Source organism: Herpailurus yagouaroundi, unplaced genomic scaffold (genome assembly GCF_014898765.1).
Source record: "Herpailurus yagouaroundi ecotype Mexico unplaced genomic scaffold, PumYag 183, whole genome shotgun sequence".
NCBI lineage: Eukaryota > Metazoa > Chordata > Mammalia > Carnivora > Felidae > Herpailurus > Herpailurus yagouaroundi.
In genome coordinates, this window is record NW_024412414.1 from 5,177,353 (window position 1) to 5,189,762 (window position 12,410).

Below are 12,410 nucleotides of genomic sequence, written 5' to 3' on the forward strand. Positions count from 1 at the left end.
CTTCTTTCCCGCCCTGGCCCCCCCCCCCCCCCCCGCAACCTCCCAGGCAAATGATACAAGGGAGCTCCTCCAGGGAGTCTTCTTAACACCAGCCTCCCCTCACCCCACCCTGTCTGCCCAGCCCGGCAGCTTCTTTCTTCATCTCACAGAGAGCCCCAGTCCTTTATGTTCCTGGGCCACCACGGACCGTGCCCCTCACCAACCAGATGGCTGGCCTCTGAGGTCCAGGAGAGACAGCAGGACAGGGAGCTGTGCTCTCAGCCCTACTGTCGGGGGTCCCTTTTGTTCTTGGGGCTCCCTGGAGCTGGTGGCCCTGGGCCACAGCTGTGAGCAAGCTTAGTTCCAGCCTGGCCCCTCACCAAGCTGCCTGAGTCTGTGCTCCTGCAGGGACCAGCTCCACGGCCTCATAGGTGAAACTCCCGGCGGCTCCTGGGGAGCTCTCCATGACCAGAGAGAAGTCACTGCCAAGGCTGGTGGTGCTGCCACGGTCCTTTCGTCCTGAAAGAAGCAAGTGCCATCAGTCAGCACATTATCTTCTCACACTACTGGTCCCCCACTTCTTCCATACCATACAGCTGGAAAGAGAAGTTTCTAGAACAAACAGTTCCTGTGTGGTCTATACTAAGAAATATGCACAGAGGAAGGGAAACCTGCTGGGGCCTGTAACTCACTCAGCATACAGATATCTTCCAGAGTGAAGCCTGCGTCCCGGGCTGGTAAACTCTTCCTCCTGTAAACAGAAACCAGAATAGTGAATTACATTCGGGGCCGGGGGCTCTTTTGTCATCCCCATGCCCGGCATGCAGCTTGCCCGGGAAAGAAGCTCCAACTCACTGACAACTCAATGAGACATGTCCTACCTAGAGTGTTGCAAAACATCAGGCCACTTCTGAGAGGCCAGCAAAGTCTGACTCCTTCCTTTCACCTTGTCCCCCCAGAGTTCAATCTGGTCCAACACACCTAGGAGCTTGGATTTGGAAGGCAAGTGAATTCAGAAAAGATACCAACTCTCACAGAGGTCGTAAGGCAACTGCCAGACAAGACTCCTGTGCTTCCCAGGCTGGAGGCAGATTTTTCCACGATGGTGGGCTGCACAGCGACGCAGACACACCGCTGCAGCAGCCCAGGGAAGGGCAGGCGGAAGAATTTGCCTCAGCCAGAGACTGGGGTGTCGGGAGTCCTCCTGTGCTTCGTCTGGCTTTTCCCTGCAGCAGTGTGCCCTTAGTCACCAGAGACCACTCCTTGGTCCGAAAGCCCTTCTGCTAGTATAACTGCAGGCAGACCCCAGCCCTGCCTCACAGGCAGAAGAGCCTCTTCCCTGACTAGATGTCACTAGGGATCCCTACCCTGGCCTCAGAGGTCAGCTTGCCAAGCAGGCAGGGAAGCCAGGCAAGGCTAAGACAGTGAGTGAGACCCTGCCTACCCTTCCCAGAATGGTCCTTCCCAGAGCGCCCTGCCCAGAGTGAGAGAAAAGCCTTCTCCTCACCTCTGTGTCTTCAGAGCAGAGAACTCCTCAGAGATGATATGCTTCAAAAAATTGAAGCAGAAGAAGAAAATCTGAAGAAACCAAAAAGCAATACACATGAGAAGACAGCTTTCTCCAAAGAAGAGAATCTAGCAGCCAGCCACCTGGTCAGCCTGCTGACAGTTAACAGCCCTGCCTCGGGGACCCTGATGGATACTCTGCTCTATAAACAGTACAGGTGGGAAAGGGCTTAGCAGACCGGGCAGATGTGCCTGGGCGGAGCCAAGGAAGGTTTCATACATGGGTAAGCCATGGAGTTTTCCAACCGCCTTCAAATTCAACATGCATGTTCTCAAGCTACTGAAAAGGATAAAGAGAATGGCAGCTTTCCCCGTCAGCCTCTTCTAAGAATCCCAAGGAGAGAGGCTAACCAGGAAGAACAGCTGGGAGAGAGATTATGTGGGGGTGAGATTAATGGACAACATGGGAACATAATGGAAGGGAAAGGGATCAGATTTTGTAGGGGAAACACCCAGATATAGTAGTTCAAAACGACCAGGGTTCAGGGACAGCCATGATCTGGCTCAGAATCTGAGATGGGCACAGGCAGGAAGAGCTTCTGACCTCTAGCTGCATCCCCACCACTCTGGGAAAATTCCCTCTCTTCCTTTCCAGCCAGTGCCCTAGTCAAATGGGCCTCCATGAAGTGCACAAAGGCAGTCTCTGGGGGCGGGGCACCTGGGTGGCTCAGTCGGTTGAGCAGCTGACTCTTGATTTCCACTCAGGTCCTGATCTCACGGTTCATGAGTTCGAGCCCCTTGTCAGGCTCTGCCCTGAGGTGACAGTGCAGAGCCTGCTTGGGATTCTCTCTCTCTCCCTCTCTCTGCCCCTCCCCTCTGCTTGCATACGCATGCGCGCTCTCTCTCAAAATAAACAAATGTTTTTTTTTTTAATTTTTTTTTCAACGTTTATTTATTTTTGGGACAGAGAGAGACACAGAGCATGAACGGGGGAGGGGCAGAGAGAGAGGGAGACACAGAATCGGAAACAGGCTCCAGGCTCTGAGCCATCAGCCCAGAGCCTGACGCGGGGCTCGAACTCCCGGACCGCGAGATCGTGACCTGGCTGAAGTCGGACGCTTAACCGACTGCGCCACCCAGGCGCCCCATAAACAAATGTTTTAAAAAAGGCAGTCACTGCACTTTTTTTTTTTTTTAATTTTCTTTTTTTTTTGAACGTTTATTTATTTTTGGGACAGAGAGAGACAGAGCATGAACGGGGGAGGGGCAGAGAGAGGGAGACACAGAATCAGAAACAGGCTCCAGGCTCTGAGCCATCAGCCCAGAGCCTGACGCGGGGCTCGAACTCCCGGACCGCGAGATCGTGACCTGGCTGAAGTCGGACGCTTAACCGACTGCGCCACCCAGGCGCCCCGTCACTGCACTTTTTAAATAAACTCCACAGTGACTCCGAAAGGTGTGGCCCATCAAACCCTCACTCAGATAAACACCCACACACTATCCCAGAACCCCAGACGATTTCCTCAAACAAACAACCCCCACCCCCACCACCAAAAAGGGAGGGCAGGTACCCAGGTGGGGTCAGTATGAAAATGTGTGTTACATAAAATTTAATAGGTGTCTTCACCACAGATTCTTTTTTAAAGTCTTTAATATGCCAGTACGCTGTGAACCTCAAGGGCTGGAGACAAGGACAGAGTGCTGTTTAAGAGGCCCCTAGGTTTTGTTTTTTTGTTTGTTTTAAAGCATCAGTGTCTGGAGTGTCTGGTTGGGGTAAGGGAAAAGCCCAGGCATGCTTGGGTGGCTCAGTTGGTTGAGCATCTGACTTCAGCTCAGGTCATGATTTCACGGTCCATGAGTTTGAGCCCCACATCGGGCTCTGTGCTGCAGCTTGGAGCCTGGAGCCTCCTTCAGATTCTGTGTCTCCCTCTCTCTTTGCCCCTCCTCCACTCATGCTCTGTCTCTCAAAAATGAATAAATGTTAAAACATTAAAAAAAAAAAAAAAGCCCACACCCTGAAAACTGACCCTCCCAGCTGAGAAGACCCTCTTGTTTATGCTGAGAGATGGCCAGGGTCTGAATCCAGACCCTGCTGGGCTCAGCCTCATCCACTGTCCAGTTTCTGAAGGCAGAATCTGCCTTCCTTTGGGGGTGAGGGAGATGGTGTGGTGTGCAGAATGCTCTGGAGCACCAGTGAGTCTCAAAATGACAGGCTGCAAAGGGGCTTTATGTGCCAATTTCAATGCCAAAGTCACTGCCTCTGACAGAGTTCATGGAGGCCTCTGAGGAACAGGCTTATGAGCTCTGCAGCCCTGGCAGATGCGATAAGCACTCAGAAGAAGAGATCTGGAAGGGGAGAGGAGCCGCTGAGAGGGAGGAACAAAAGGAGGAGGCACAAGATAAGATGCTTGGAAAGAAGGCAGCCTCAGGAGGGTGAGAAAGACGTTTCAGGAAAAGGGGGGCGGGTGGACAGGGGGCAGAAAAGAAAGCGCTAACGCTGTGTGACAGCTCCCACACTGGGCACCTAGAGTCATTCTCTTTGTGAGGCAGCACAATTAACACCAGGAGACCCAGGGTTAATCACATTACTCAAGGTCACCAGGTAATAGGTGGGAAAACCAGGGTTCAAACTCGGGTCTGACTCCCAGTCTGTGCGCTGGGCAAACAGGCTGAAAAACAAGCCCACCAAAGAGGCAAAGACTGCAAAAAGCAGAAAAGGATGGGGTGTGGAGACGACAGAGAGGGAAAGAAGGGACGGCACCTAGAGAGTAAGGGAACCCTGGAGCCCTGCTGGCTGTGCCTGGTCTGGGCCTGGTGGTGGTGAGCAGTTGGGCAAGACTCTGCTTAGTTGGCTGGCCCTGGGGCTTCAAAGCTGCTGAGTGGGTGTGATGAGGAAAAGAGACAGGAAAGAGCCTCTGGGTTGTAGCTGTAGGGCTGAGGGGCCAAGGAAAAGCTTGTAACTGGGTTCCATAACTGAGTGCAGAAAACAAGGTCACCCATAAGAAAAATGGCAGCAAAAGCAAGGGGAAGAGAACTGACAGATGAGGTGATTGCAGCCATGTGGGCAAATGTCTTATCTCTACCTCAGGGAGAAGAACAGAGGGTCAGGACTGGGGCTATAGTGCTGGTGCTTTTCGGGCCGTGCTGCCCGATCCCTACACAATGGAGAAGGAACTGCTCCCTCTGTGTGGACACCAAACAGAAGTCACGCTAATGGTCTCAGGGCCCAGGTGTTTACTCATAGTACCCACCTCCTCTCCTTTGCTGAGCCGATCTACCAACATGTGCCTGAAACAAGAAGGTGAGGAGGTCAAAGACAGCAGCGCCATGACAGGAGGTCAAAGGGGGACTGGAGTCACAGTGGGGAGACCCTGGCTTTGGCACTACAACCTCAGGTGGGGCCTAACAAGCACCTTCAGGCTTCCCCAAAGAGGAGGGAGTGTCTTCACCTCTAGCCCTGTCACACAAGCCACCACACCCAAATACACTTGGAAACGCAGTTCCCAAGGCACTGCCCCCACCCAACAACCTGACATTCCCCAAAGGCTTACCCGAAGAGGAACCAGTCGTAGGCCACAGTCAGGTAGAGGATCTCAGCAGGCTTTAGGGATGTGTGGATAAGCCCATCCTGGAAGAAACCAGAGAGACTGCCAAGTTTAGAAGGGTGACCCCCATGATAAAGCCCCCTCCTTGTCTCAGAAGCTGAACTGCAACCACAGACGCAGTGACAACCAGGCTGCCCCAAAGCCCCAAGAACAGTGTTGAACCCAGCACTTGCTCTCAACACTTGGGGTCCCTCACTCCAAATCTCGATTTTCTGGAGACAGTCCTAATTCTCCCAAAGGGTAGATCTTGGTAGATGGCCTCTGAAAGCTCCCTGACTCCACAGCCCAGCCCATCCATACTCACAGCCCACAAGGAAAGGCGCAGGAGAGAGATGAAGAGTGGTGTCCGGTCCCAGCCTGAGATACAGTGTACCAGCAGCCCGCTGTCATCTACTCAGGAACCACACAACAGGAGGCCCAGAAGAAAAGCACATGAGTGGATGAGTAGGGGACATGCTCCCGCCCTGGCCTAGTGTCAGAAAGCCAGGCTAGCCCTACTCTCCTTCTTCCTGGTGGGCCTCTCCAAGATTCGTCTCCAACCTAGTTCTGGAAAGGGGTGGGTGATAGGCACTTGTCTCTGTACACAGCATTTCTTCTTTCTTGTGGCTATCTTTCTAGGTACTTCTTAGAAAGCAATGCTGCCCAAGCAGGTCTTTTAGGTAAGGCTGGTCTGCAACTCCCCACCTGGGGCCCTACAGGTACTCTGGGGGAAGACAATTCTTCACTGTGCAGGGCTTTCCCAGGAACTACAGGACATTTGGGATCCTTGGCTAAGGACCCACTAAATGCTAGCAGGCTTTCTCCAATTCCTACAACAGCCACCTCTCCAGAGGTCCCCTTGAGGGGCAGTACTGCCCAGGTAGAGAACCACTGCCTAATTCCAGAGGCTGGTATGACTTTTTTGTACACCTGGCCACAGTGACTGGTTCAAGGATGGGCACTTGACCCAAACTGGGCCAATGAGCATGAGCTCTGGGACAAAGGCTCGCTCTCTCTTCAGGGGAGGTAAGATGGCAGGATACAAGTCAAGAATGGGTGCCAGCCATGAAGCTAACCAGAAACAAGGAGAGTGGGTTTGAGAAACAAGGAGATTCTTTGTGACATTTCTTAGGCACCTGGCTCTGCTGTGGGGCTTTCTTGGTTATATAAGCTAACACGTTTTTACTTGTTTGAGCAAGAGCAACCCCATAGAAGTCTTGACTGGTATCAATGAGTCCACCAGCCCACCCTAGAGACACTGAGCATGACAGACCCAACCAATCACAACAGCCAAGCCGCCTGGAGTACCATCTGGAGAACAGGCCCTCTAGGGACTTTTGTGTGTGCCCAGTAAGAAACCAGGACTGATTTTTCTCTCATCTTTCTGAATTAGAAGAGGCATTTCTGACCCCACACACAACACTGATAATCAAAGGTCAGCTGCCCTTAGTGTAGAAACACTGTGTGTAGTTCAGATGGTAAGGAGTGCACAATGTAGTTTTCTAAGGTTTTGAGGAAGAGGAACAAAGATGCCAATGGACAGGGGAATCCCCAAATCCTTTTCCCATAAAGCAAAAGGTAGGTGTGTGACCCCAACAAACATGTTCACAGTATCATGACCTGGGAATACCCAGAAGGTCCAAAGGCTTGAGAGTTCACACAGAGGCAGACTCACCGTCGCTGTTAATTATGGAAAGCAGCAGTTTCAGGTAGTTTTGTGTTTGTTGCACCAGGTCCCAACTCTGTTGAAGAATGATAAAAGGTCTCTTGATATTGATATTTAACTCAGGGAATTCAACGGATTTGAAAAATAAATCCAACAGTTATTCTGAGGCAACAAGACCCAGGATCTTGGTCACTGTCCACAGGCCCTAAATCCCAGATAATCTGACATTTCACTCCCCACTCCAAGAGCTCTCTCCCTGCACCCTTACCCTGTGGGCCACCATCACCCTGTGCTCTAACACGATGTGATGGTGAGGGATGGGAAGCCACACAGGGGCCTGGGCAACTCACAGCCCCACACCCAGTAGCAGCTACACGTTAGCCTCCTCTAAGCCCTGGGCTCCCAGCACGGCTGTCCACGGAGTTGGTGGCAGCAAACAAAGAGCCTGAGCCTACGACCACTGCTGCCAAATGCAAAGAGCCATTCTTTCACCCATGATCACATCAGAGAAAATATCAACTGTCTCATCGACCATGTGGCTTTCATGTTTTACTGCTATTCACTGCAAACTCTGTCCTTTGATGAATAATAAGTATAGTCTGTTTGGCAGACAAGATCTTTTAATACAGGAGGTCCATGAGGTGGGAGATGAAATATAAGAAAAACTGCAAAGAGATGGGAACTTCTGTTCTAGCCCAAGCAAAAGGTCCAGACCAGACACTCTGAGAAACAGTCTACTGGAATCTGGAATTCCATGGGAGGGCCTGACCCGATTTTGAGTGCCCGCTCCCCTAGCTGGGGGAAGCCTCCTAACACAACTACGTATCATTGTTCTGGGGCTGTGTGGAGAGGGCAGCAAGTGCCAGTGAGAAAGCACTTCCTGGGGGAGGGTGAACATGGCACCTGTAACCATAATGGTTTTCCCAGGAATTTAAAACAGGCTCATTTACCTGACCCTCCACAGCCCCAGGAGAGCTCTGACCCACTTTCAGCAGCTCTTGAGACGGTCGCTTGCAGCACTGCACTAATAAAGTTGCTACCCGTAGCAGCACAGGGGTCTTGTCACTCATCTGGCTCAACCTGTCATACACACCATTGCCAACAGACTTCCTCTGAGCTGTTGATTCTCGTGGGTGAGGACAAGCAGGAGGGGGAAGGGAGGAGGCAGGAGCTATGCAACAGCACAAAGTCCGGGGAGGTCAGGTAAGCCAGGGAAGACTGCAGCAGCCAGAAGGCAGGAAGTGACCCAGGGCTGTAGCCTGCAGAGCTCCGGTAACTACGGTGGCTACCGGAAGGGGATACCAATGACCAGGGAGAGGCAGCAGATTCACTGTGCCCAGTGCTGGGGTAGGAACCAGAGGCTGGAGTGGGGGGGGGGGGGGGGCTCTGGGTTGGTAGAGGCCCAAAGCCCTATAGCTAATCTGAGCTGGGGCAGAACCCAGCCCTGCCAGACTGGGAGAGTCACCTTTGCAGTCACGTGCTATATACTACGGGGACTCTCTTCCTAAGCGCTCCATGAAAAAGTCTCTGGGGATAGAGCGGAGCACCATGCCACTGCTTATGTGTCTATGCTTGGAGTACTCTTCCCCATGGCTGGCAAACTCATACTCATCCTTCAAAAGCCCACCTCTGTTATGTTCTATTGAGTCTTCAGCAGCCATAGATCAATACCTCTGCTGCCCAGGTGACGGTTATGTTTTGCCTCTTTTCCTAGACTGAGCCTAGTGAGGGCGGAGGCCGTTTTGGAATCCTTTGCATCCTCAAGGCTTAGTGCTTTGGGATGAGGAGTAGAATGTTACCTCTCTATTCATGGTCAGGCTCCAGCCTGAGGAGAAGCAGGCACTGGAAGGGGCCTTGCAGCCCAGAAACAATGAGCACACCTCTAAGGAATTCAATCTGGTTATGTGGAGGGCAGCAACACCAAAACATGTACTGCCAGAAGTGTTCCCACACTTGTGAACACGAACTGAGGGCCCCTCCCTGGCAAACAGCAGGGTCCATGATGGCCTGGGCCCTAACAGGGCTGCAGGAGAGGGAAGACAAGGAGAACTGCCGCCAGTGTGCTGACTAAAAGGCACCTGTAGGATCCTGCAGGATCATGTAACCAGCCAGCAAGTTGAGCGTAGCATGATCCATGGGGATCAGGAGGGAAGTTTCCTGAAGGTGGTGACATCCATATAAGAGGGAAGGGAAAGGAGACAAGTGTTTCTGTCAGAGGGAACAGCATGCGCAAACCAGGAGAACACTCTTCTCTAAGGGGCTAAAAGGAGGCCAGTGTGACTGGAGGAGAAGAGGGAGAGGACGGCTAGTCACCAGAACGAGGCTGAACTGTGTGGAGCTGAGCAGCCCACATAAGGGTCACTGGACTGTACTCTGAGGAAAATGGGAAAGTCAGTGGCACATTCTAAGGAAGGGGTGACAATAATGACCTTTGACCATCATTTGAGTACTGCTATCTGCCAGGCCCTACTCAAGTGCTTTACGTTCACGATTTCTAGTCCCGCCTCAGGGTGGCCCCACTCAGATGCGAGATGCCAGGAGATGACGGGGCCTGGACTAGGCTTAGTGGTACAACAGATGGAGGCAAGGTCTGGAGAGTTTCACCAGGGGTAGAGATTTATAGAACCGATGACCCTGGCAATGGAGGTGGGAGGAAAAACCCCCAAGTTTCAACTTTGAGTATCTGGGTAAGTGGTGGACGGCCAGGGGATGCTGCGGGTTGTAGCCAATTCCATTTCAGGAATCCTGAGTTTAGGGCGTTGCCTGAAAGGACACTTGTAAGAGGTGATGTAGGTGTGGATCCCCAAGAAAGGCCTGGCCCAGAGTTCCGGGCGTGGTGACCTAGCAGGGGGTAACAGAGTGGATGGCAGACAAGATCACCTGGGGAGGTAAGGAGGAGTAACAGGGAGTCCTGACACTCGTGCTGAAGGGGCAGACAGGGCAGAGCCTACATGTGGACTGAGGAAGAGGATGGTAGGAGGGCCAGTGAGACTCAAGGTCTGAGCAATACTGGAGAGGCAGGCATCGCAGGAAAATGCCCTGCCCGCCTACTTTTTGTGCCCAGGATTTTATTAGTGTTCACTCTCTCGAGTTAACAAGCTAGCAGCCTACTTCTTAATTATCATCATTAAAGTTGGTCTGGCATTTCAGTTAAGAGGCCACTTTCACACTGTGATCATACTTGAACCTCGCCACAACTCTGAAACAGGCGCTGTCAGCTCCACTTGTAGAGGACAGTGAGGCCACTTGCTCAAAGCCACGAAGCGGTGAGAGAAGGGCCGGTTGAGCTGCAGCCTGGATCCAATGCCTCCACCTACTAAGCAGAGCCCCTCCTCAGATGCACAGGACTCCTTCCTGAACAGACATACACCCCTGGCAGTATCAACACATCAAACCCGTACATTCGCACCTTATTTGTTTAAGTAAGTAGTTCAACAGACCCAGTGTGTGCCCAAGGAGAAACAAGAGTGCCAGAAAAGAGAGTAAGGGTGGCCCGGGGTAGGGCCTATCCGGCACCTCTGCATACAACAAATTTAGAAGGAAACGTGCGGGTTCCTTTGGCCACTCAGTCTGTCTAGGACAACAGAGCCCACGGTGATATGGGAGTACACAGCTGCCTACCAGGTGAGCTGGGCCTCTCAGACAGAGGGAGATCTGAAGGCTGGATGGGAACTGGCCAGACCTGGGAGCACAGAAAAAAGGGAGGGAAACAGAATGTTTTCTGGGTATTCACTGGCTTGGCCTTTCCAGCTCTAGGCTCCATGCCAGTTTCTGTGCTGGGGATGCACAAGCTATGGCTTCCCATCCTCCTGAAGCTCAGTCTATTGGAGATGGAGAAGCAGGTCTCTAAATCGGTGACTACAGCTCAGTGGAAAATTCCATGACAGACATACTGAGGGTAAAAGGGGATGCAGATACAGGCATCCAACCCTCTGGGGAGAGGGGAGAGGAGGTACATCAGGGAAGTCTTCCTGGAGTAGACACTGGAGCAGAATCCTAAAGGCACTGTGTCATCCAGATAAGAGGAGGTGACGAAGTGGCAGCCAGGTAGAAGGAACAGACGCAGGGAAGGCAGTGGCAAGAGCAAGGATAGCGGTCTCGGCTGAAGCAAGTGGCAAGGACACTGCTGATGGCCTTTGGGGCTTCTACAGTGGGCTAAACATCGTAGAGAGAGGGATCCATGGAGACTGGGGCTCCATCCATGGTGAGAGGGGAGACAGCACAATGGAAATAATTTTAAAGTTTCTATAATCAAACGAGGTCAGACAGCTCTGCACTTCCTCTGGCAGAACACGCATTTAAAAGGAAAAATGAAAAACAGTCGCTAAAGACCAGAGCTGGAAAAGCAGACTCCATGAGGTCCTCTGGAAACAGAACCTGCTGGTGGATGTACATCTTTGAGTGAGTCATGACCAGAAAGCTTTGATTTTCTGGGCCAAGAGCAAATCAGGAGAGAGTTAAATGGATAATCAGTTCCTTCTTTCCCAGGCTGTGAGAAGTCAGAGGGCACGAGTCAGACCTTCTGGTATCTGCGTGAAGGACTTCTGGGGCCAGTACCAGGGCTCCCCTGTACCCCTCCCCTATCCCACCCTGCTCGAGTTGGACCCCTCACCTGATACTGGCTCCAGTCAATGTTCAGAGAGCAAGTCAGGAAATCGGGGATGCTCAGTGGGGCATCGACGTAGTCCTGGGGACAGAAAGACACCTGTGAGATGCAGGCCGGCCACCAGAAGCAGCCATGGTGACAGGGAAGGTCATGGCCCTGAAGCTGTGTCTACCAGAGTCTGGCCTTCCACAGTGCTTGCCTTCTCCAGGCCAGATGCCTATGCTACCCAGCAAGTGACAGTTTTAAAATCAAAGGGACCAGATTAGTGCTTCCAAGTGGAGCTTTTCAGTGGGCCATTCTAGTGTCTGCTGCTGAGACAGACATGATGAATCTGTATTCAGCATCCAGCAGCCTCCTGTGGCCTGCTCCCGCTGACTGGGAAAGGAAGAGAATGCTGGTCCCACTTTTTACACAGATGGTGGAACAGACAGGACAGAGATTTCCTATTTTGTCCCTGAAAAATCCTTTGAAGAAACAAATTACAGGGGAACAAGAAAGTATATATAAAAAAATATATGAAAGTATGTATGAAAATATGTATATATATAAACATATACATACAAAGAAAAGAGGGAGGGAAAATAATGATACTCATCCATGGAAGAGAAGAAAAAGGAAAAGGGTAGTTGTTTTCTCCAAGAAGACTGCAAGCTGTTCTCCAGGTCTCCCTTTGCAAAGAGATGTTAAGATCGGGGCGCCTGAGTGGCTCAGTCGGTTGAGTAACTGACTCTTGGGTTTCAGCTCAGGTCATGAACTCAAAGTTCAGGAGATGGCGCCCCACATTGGGCTCTGTGCTTTTGATTCTTTTCTTCTGCCCCTCCCCTGCGCTCTCTCTCAAAATAAATAAACATTTAAAAAAATGTTGAGTTGATAAATGTTACTGCTCATACCTGCTTCCAGTTAAAAATGAGCCCTTCAGCCATGTAATCTCGATCCTTATATTCCTTGAAAAATTCACAGCCTGGAAAAGAAGGGCAGAGTTAAGATATTACCCTTGGCTAATCCAGTTTCCTGAGAGGACCCTGAGTGCTGAAGGACCAAGGTGACCACCAGCTCACACACTTCTCCG

At 51.7% G+C, this 12,410-nt stretch overlaps 1 protein-coding gene across 3 annotated transcripts in view; it reads right to left on the minus strand.

The window, feature by feature from the left end:
- MTMR14 (myotubularin related protein 14) overlaps nucleotides 1-12,410 on the minus strand; it is a 45,496-nt gene that overhangs the window by 11,530 nt on the left and 21,556 nt on the right. For all 3 annotated transcript variants that reach the window (XM_040492041.1, XM_040492039.1, XM_040492038.1), the window contains exons 8-16: nucleotides 12,232-12,302; nucleotides 11,348-11,422; nucleotides 6,745-6,811; nucleotides 5,395-5,480; nucleotides 5,037-5,113; nucleotides 4,737-4,773; nucleotides 1,487-1,557; nucleotides 672-730; nucleotides 360-498 (exon numbers count right to left, since the gene is read on the minus strand). In XM_040492041.1, coding sequence (XP_040347975.1) covers nucleotides 360-498; nucleotides 672-730; nucleotides 1,487-1,557; nucleotides 4,737-4,773; nucleotides 5,037-5,113; nucleotides 5,395-5,480; nucleotides 6,745-6,811; nucleotides 11,348-11,422; nucleotides 12,232-12,302 — 682 coding nt within the window. The remainder of the gene's footprint in view (nucleotides 1-359; nucleotides 499-671; nucleotides 731-1,486; nucleotides 1,558-4,736; nucleotides 4,774-5,036; nucleotides 5,114-5,394; nucleotides 5,481-6,744; nucleotides 6,812-11,347; nucleotides 11,423-12,231; nucleotides 12,303-12,410) is intronic.